Genomic DNA, 7829 nt, shown 5'->3' with positions numbered 1-7829 from the left:
AGTCCATAACAATGGGAGTGGTTTACTGTCTACTGAGAAAACTTACCTTCTCTACCCCAGTTTTTATAGTCTCCATATTTATACTGTAATCCATAACAATGGTAGTGGTTTACTGTCTACTGAGAAAACTTACCTTGTTTATCCCAGTTTTTATAGTCTCCATATTTATACTGTAATCCATAACAATGGTAGTGGTTTACTGTCTACTGAGAAAACTTACCTTCTCTACCCCAGTTTTTATAGTCTCCATATTTATACTGTAGTCCATAACAATGGTAGTGTTTTACTGTCTACTGAGAAAACTTAACTTGTTTATCCCAGTTTTTATAGTCTCCATATTTATACTGTAGTCCATAACAATGGTAGTGTTTTACTGTCTACTGAGAAAACTTACCTTGTTTATCCCAGTTTTTATAGTCTCCATATTTATACTGTAATCCATAACAATGGGAGTGGTTTACTGTCTACTGAGAAAACTTACCTTGTTTATCCCAGTTTTTATAGTCTACATATTTATGCTGTAATCCATAACAATGGTAGTGGTTTACTGTCTACTGAGAAAACTTACCTTGTTTATCCCAGTTTTTATAGTCTCCATATTTATGCTGTTATCCATAACAATGATAGTGGTTTACTGTCTACTGATTTATTACGAGGTAGCGCTTGTTATTTATGTAAGTTGCCAAAGCCTCGAGGTGACGCTGAGAGTATTTTTTTAAAGTTAATGATTCATGAGAATCATGGGATAAACTGCACGGTATGAAAAACAATTATTAATATGTGTCTTTTCATCCTCTTAATAATTCAAGTAATTTTTTTTCTTGAGAAATTGAAATATAAAAACTGTATTTCCTAAATTCGGCTAAGAAATAAGATATGTGAGTATTTTGTTTCTTTTAACCTGCCAATACGATCTGTTGTTCCCAAACTAGGGTTAGCAGTAAGAAATGTGAGCATTTTGTTTATTTTAACCTACGAATACGATCTGTTGTTCCTAAACTAGGGTTAGCAATAAGATATGTGAGCATTTTGTTTATTTTAACCTACGAATACGATCTGTTGTTCCTAAACTAGGGTTAGCAATAAGATATGTGAGGATTTTGTTTCTTTTAATCTACGAATAAGACCAATTATCATTCATTTAAGAGTTACACAGGGAGCCCTGGGTAGCCTCGGGGATCGTCTCGAGTCGAAGAAATTAATAGAAGTAGAAATATGTTTATTTTGGTTTAAGAGCGCCCTCTAATTCCATCATATTGCAAGCAGAGTCGTCTTTGAGACTCTAAAACATTTCTAACTTGAGGAGAAAAACTGTACAGATTTAATATACAAACACTGCTATCATTGTTAAAGGATGTCGACCTGGTACACACTTGTTTGTACTAATAATACCTTTCGTCTTCGGGATTTCTGGAACCCACCTTTGCTACACACACGTTACATAAAAAAGTAGACAAATCTTATGCCGAAGTAAAACGAAACGAGTTACCCATGTTTTAACTTAGTTTCATATTGCGACGATAGATGGCAATCGTATCTTTATTCATGTACAAATATTTACTAATAACTTATTTCAATGTCTGAAATCTAATGTTCTATAATATGTAATACTCATCTGATATATGGCATCAAAAAGTGATTTTCTTTTCTATCAACTTTAAATGCAATAAAATTATACATCTAGTACTAACTGTTATAAAGCACAAACTATACAGTGCTTTTATTTTGTGTTATAAGACCTCAGACTTACCATTGAGCCACTAGAGGGCCTACCTGATGATGTGGTGAATTATTTAACTCTACAATCCCCCCCCCCCCACACACACACACAGTGTCTAAGTCTGCAGGCTTACGACGCTAAAAATCGGCGGTGTGCAGAGCACAAATAGTCCATTGTGTAGCTTTGCGCTTAAGAGCAGCCAACAATCAAACCCTATAAAAAAAAAAATTAGAACGAAGTACAGCGCCGCCTACCGTTCACACAGAGAAATTACTAGTATTTTTTGTTTGCATTAAGTAAAAAATCACTCTTACATTCATTTATGTTTTTTGTCTGAGAAATAAGTAATATTTTCTCGATACACCTCCGCCTTGAGGACCTAAGTAAATTCGTGTAACATAACTATAAAAAATAGCGTAATACATTATCGGCGGCATGAAAATTAACGAATAGTATAAATAATGGAAGTGAAAACATATCAATATTTTAATAATTTAATTGAGATCTCGGTTAACACTTTCAATTGTACGCTTACATTAGTTGTTCACCGGTTGTTTTTCAATAACTATAGTGAGAAAACAAAGTAACTTACAATTAATTACATAGATGGCAGCACCACTTAAGTGCATACGTCAGAGAATAAAAGTCAGATATAGCCAATAAGCTAATAGTTAAAAAAAGAAATTCTCTTTTAAATTACTTGTAGTTTTGTGATACTATGTTACAGATTACCGCAGCTTAAATCTTATTTTCAGCCGCGGCATATCGGCTCATAGAATGGCTCCGAGTTTTTCAAGTACAAACTTTTAGTTCGTAGCTCTGTCACTTCTTGACCGATTTTGAGATCTAATTACAGTTTTGGACTCAGGAGGTCAAACCCTTTCGATTGATGTATTTGATCACGCCCAAGGTTTCACAGATTAATTTAAAGAGCAGTGGCTATTGAAGATTACCCTATTGTTATATTTTGAGTCACGCTTTGTGTGAAAGTTTTTACAAATCACATTAATTTTGCTAATAAATATTGAAATATAAATATTGAACTTTTCTTTATGTTCATTTTGATTAATCGTAACCTAAACCAAAAATCATATCAAGCAACATAAGGATGTAACAATATCGTATCTTAAAACAAAAATAACCTGTCAAGCAACATAAGTATACAACAGTATAAGAACCTAAAAATAAAAGTACTGTAACCTTTCAAAAATTCTATCAAGCAACATAAGGATGTAACAGTATAAGAACCTAAAATAAAAGTACTGTAACCTTTAAACAAATTCTATCAAGCAACATAAGGATGTAACAGTATAAGAACCTAAAAATAAAAGTACTGTAACCTTTCAAAAATTCTATCAAGCAACATAAGGATGTAACAGTATAAGAACCTAAAAATAAAAGTATTGTAACCTTTAAAAATTCTATCAAGCAACATAAGGACGTAACAATATAAGAACCTAAAAATAAAAGTATTGTAACCTTTAAACAAACTCTATCCAGCAACATAAGGATGTAACAGTATAAGAACCTAAAAATAAAAGTATTGTAACCTTTAAAAAATTCTATCAAGCAACATAAGGATGTAACAATATCGTATCTTAAAACAATAATAACCTGTCAAGCAACATAAGTATACAACAGTGTAAGAACCTAAAAATAAAAGTATTGTAACCTTTAAACAAATTCTATCAAGCAATATAAGGATGTAACAATATCGTATCTTAAAACAAAAATAACCTGTCAAGCAACATAAGTATACAACAGTGTAAGAACCTAAAAATAAAAGTATTGTAACCTTTAAAAAATTCTATCAAGCAACATAAGGATGCTACAGTATAAGAACCTAAAATAAAAGTATTGTAACCTTTAAACAAATTCTATCAAGCAACATAAGGATGTAACAGTATAAGAACCTAAAAATAAAAGTACTGTAACCTTTAAAAAATTCTATCAAGCAACATAAGGATGTAACAGTATAAGAACCTAAAAATAAAAGTATTGTAACCTTTAAAAAATTCTATCAAGCAACATAAGGATGTAACAGTATAAGAACCTAAAATAAAAGCACTGTAACCTTTAAACAAATTCTATCAAGCAACATAAGGATGTAACAGTATAAGAACCTAAAATAAACATCCTGTCAAAAGTTTTATCAAACAACATTGAAAAGCAATATTGTAGCCTAAAGTAAAAATGTCAAATAACTGTACGTTGACTGACACTCTTTTAGAAGTTATTAAATAACTCAGTGTCAAATCACAAAACATCGTCAGTTGTACTAACGTTTATTAACATTCATTTGTAAAGCTGTGCGTTTGATTTGATTTTTTATATCACAGTTCAGAAGAGAAATACACCATTCTCTATTAGTTCGAAACCATTTTTAAGCATACTCTAAAGAGGGTTTGTTTCATCATTGCTAAGCGCAAAGCCAAGCCATGGACTATATATATCTCTCTCTACCAACCAATGGTATCAAAAAACCGACTTTTAGCGTTAAAAATCCTCAGACTTCCTGATGAGCACTGGGGATGATATAAAGACGGAAATTGAGGTTTTGTTTGTATGTCTGTTGTTAAGTTTTTTTGTTTTTGTTTTTAATTATGCACAAAGCTACACAAGGGCTATCTGTGCTCTGCCCACCACGGGTATCGAAACCCGGTTTCTAGCGTTGTAAGTCCGCAGACATACCGCTGTGCCACTGGGGGGCTGCTGTTAAGAGTGAAGCTCCATAATGGGCTATGTTGTGCCCACCACAGGTATAGAAACTCGGTTTTTAGCATTGTAAGCCTTCAGACTTACCGATGAGCCAATGAGGGTCATTTTTTTAAAAAAAAGATATGTACTCAGATGAGCTGTTTTCATAAGTAACCGTGTAGAAGCATTCATCACCTGTTGTATATCAAGTATATATTAAATAATTATTACACTGATTCTGAGGAACTTAAATAGTTGAGATTTTATTTAGGACTAATTTCTCAAATCTCAACTATGCCAACTCAAAATTCCTAATGGTTCTTTTGCGCCTGCTCATAAGTTTTTATCAAGTGAGAACATTATAATGACCCGAACGCCCGAAAGGGGGCAGGAGTGTACAGCAACTGTCGGAAGTGGGTATATTAGAGAATCGCCCCCAGGCGATGAAATATTTTGGCGAAGGTTGTTGGTTCAGGTGGTGGATGTGCGTTGCTTTTAATCATGGCCGAACAAAGGTAGGTTTTTCGTTGGGGGAAAGAGAACGTTTTTTCCTCTTGTTTTTTTTGCATATTTATTGTTATAGTGGTATTCCTCGAAGTATTTCCAGATTTTAAAATTGAAAGAATAAATATCTGGAGAAAAGATTACTGGTTACATTTTAGTGTTACTCCTATTTGAAGAGAGAAAACTGTAACATGTTTCACCCGTTACTGAGTTAGCCTGAATTACACTTGCTTCTAGGTAAAAGGTCAAATTGTCCTGTGTTGTTCGTAATATAAACACCAGTAGAATTATTGGGTTTTCGGGGAAACGTGTTTTGTACTTAACTCCACTTCTGTTGTACGTAGCACACAAAAATACGAAGTGCACGTGGTAACTGGCGACCGCTCTGGAGCTGGGACCGACGCCAACGTGTGGCTTGTTCTTCACGATGACCGCGGACAGAAGTCTTCTGTAGTCGAGCTAAACAACTTTTGGAAAAATGACCATGAGCGAAACACCACGGGTAAGTATAAGGTCACCGCGGCTGGAGGCTTCGGTCAGGTTATTAAGGTCGAGTTCTGGCGAGATTCTTACGGCTTGGGAGACGACTGGTTTTTGGACAGAGTCGAAGTGCACAACTTGGCGGCAACAAGAAAGGTGCATTACTTTCCTGTGCACCGCTGGGTGGTTGCCGATGTCCACTACGTCATCCACGAGTTCGACTGCACATTACCAGAAGATGACCACAGCATCGAACAGCGTCAGGCTGAACTGCAGCGAATCAGAGACGAATACCGTATTCACTTCCACGTGCCGGGTGGACCAGCACAGGTGAGGACTTTGAATTTATTTGCCCCCTTTTTGTATAAGTTCGTGCTATTTATATATATGTAAATTATACTGTTTAATAACTTCCTAGCTTATTTTGTTTCAGTACTTATATTCTGTCTAAAAACGTGCAATACACACGCGATTAAGTATGTGCTATTAACGTGATCAACCTTTTACAATATCTATTCTGGTCTTCTTTTTTTTAAAAAAAAAAAAGTTTGTTACGCGCGTGACAAAATAATAATCGTTGCAGTTAGCACTAAAGACACTTTTGCTAAAACTGTAAATGGTCAACAAATTCCGAGTTTTCAAATCGTATTCTGGGCTGGTGGGAAAAAAAAAAAGGTGTTTCTGTCGAATCCGGGCAGTTGGTTAACCAGAAACTGTTCCTGACCAAGTCTGTTTAATTTCGTACGAGCCACCTTCCATTTACTTACCAAAATGAAGTAGTACAGATTTTACTAGGTAACCCCCCCCACCCCCCCAACATGTGTGTCTACTCTGTTCTGGTTGAGTGCACACAATATACCATATTTTAATACACAAATTGCTGTTAATGAGATACAACAGACGACTTCTACAAAAGTTCGACCTGTTTATTATATGATAATATACAGTGTATTGAAACTTATAATGTATTAAAATAATAATAATAATACACAGTGTATGGAAATTTATAATGTATTAAAATAATAATAATAATACACAGTGTATGGAAATTTATAATGTATTAAAATAATAATAATAATACACAGTGTATGGAAATTTATAATGTATTAAAATAATAATAATAATACACAGTGTATGGAAATTTATAATGTATTAAAATAATAATACACAGTGTATGGAAATTTATAATGTATTAAAATAATAATACACAGGTGTATGGAAATTTATAATGTATTAAAATAATAAAATACACAGTGTATGGAAATTTATAATGTATTAAAATAATAATACACAGTGTATGGAAATTTATAATGTATTAAAATAATAATACACAGTGTATGGAAACTTATAATGTATTAAAATAATAATACACAGTGTATGGAAACTTATAATGTATTAAAATAATAATACACAGTGTATGGAAACTTATAATGTATTAAAATAATAATACACAGTCTATTGAAACTTATAATGTATTAACATTTTGATAAGTAATAGTTTTTGAAGTATGATCTACGTCTACTGTTCTGTCAGGTAATGCATCACACTTTCGTGACTGCGCGTTTCACCATGCTTCTCTTTTTTTCTATTTATTAAAACAGTCTATTTTGATGTGTAATTATAAGCTTTTTATTTCGTCATTTTCAAATTCAATTAATGCCGTTCGTGACGAATGTGTTTTTACGACCCTTCAAATGTTCATTAACTATTAAACTACAAGTTCAATCATGTTTAATGTCATTGCCCTTCAAATGTCCTTTAACAATTAAACTACAAGTTCAATCATGTTTAATGTCACTGCCCTTCAAATGTCCTTTAATTATTAAACTACAAGTTCAATCATGTTTAATGTCTCTGCCCTTCAAATGTCCTTTAACAATTAAACTACAAGTTCAATCATGTTTAATGTCTCTGCCCTTCAAATGTCCTTTAACAATTAAACTACAAGTTCAATCATGTTTAATGTCACTGCCCATCAAATGTCATTTAATTATTAAAATACAAGTTCAATCATGTTTAATGTCTCTGCGTACTATCAATGCTTAAAGTTTGTTTTTATCGCAAAACTATGAAATAGGTTATCTATGTTTTGTACACTGTGGGCATCGAAACCCGATATTTAAACTTACCGCTGAACTTACCGGGGGAAGGAGGTAATGTTTAAGAGTTTGAAACTACTAGGGTGTGGCCTAAATATAATTACCCCTCGTGATTTTATTTCCCTAAATAATTAATTTTACATCTTTGGATTTCTCATTCCAATAATAATAATAATAATATATTATCTACATGAATTATACGTTTTTCAAAAAATATCAAATACTATGTGATGCCCACCCGTTCTAATTTAAAAGTGGCTGAAATTGAAAGAAAAATACTATATATATATATATATATATATATGTGTGTGTGTGTGTGTATAGTTATC

General features: G+C 32.9%; 1 protein-coding gene across 1 annotated transcript in view; it reads left to right on the top strand.

Moving 5' to 3' along the window:
* The first annotated feature begins 4872 nt into the window (after window positions 1-4872).
* LOC106464818 (allene oxide synthase-lipoxygenase protein-like) overlaps window positions 4873-7829 on the top strand; it is a 47969-nt gene continuing 45012 nt past the window's right edge. The window contains exons 1-2 of the mRNA XM_022392608.1: window positions 4873-4932; window positions 5266-5731. Of these exons, the coding sequence (XP_022248316.1) occupies window positions 4919-4932; window positions 5266-5731 (480 nt within the window). The 5' untranslated portion in view covers window positions 4873-4918. The remainder of the gene's footprint in view (window positions 4933-5265; window positions 5732-7829) is intronic.

The sequence above is a fragment of the Limulus polyphemus genome, unplaced genomic scaffold, assembly GCF_000517525.1.
Source record: "Limulus polyphemus unplaced genomic scaffold, Limulus_polyphemus-2.1.2 Scaffold1750, whole genome shotgun sequence".
Classification (NCBI taxonomy): domain Eukaryota; kingdom Metazoa; phylum Arthropoda; class Merostomata; order Xiphosura; family Limulidae; genus Limulus; species Limulus polyphemus.
Note: the sequence above shows the minus strand (reverse complement) of the source record. Positions and strands in the feature narration are given on the sequence as shown.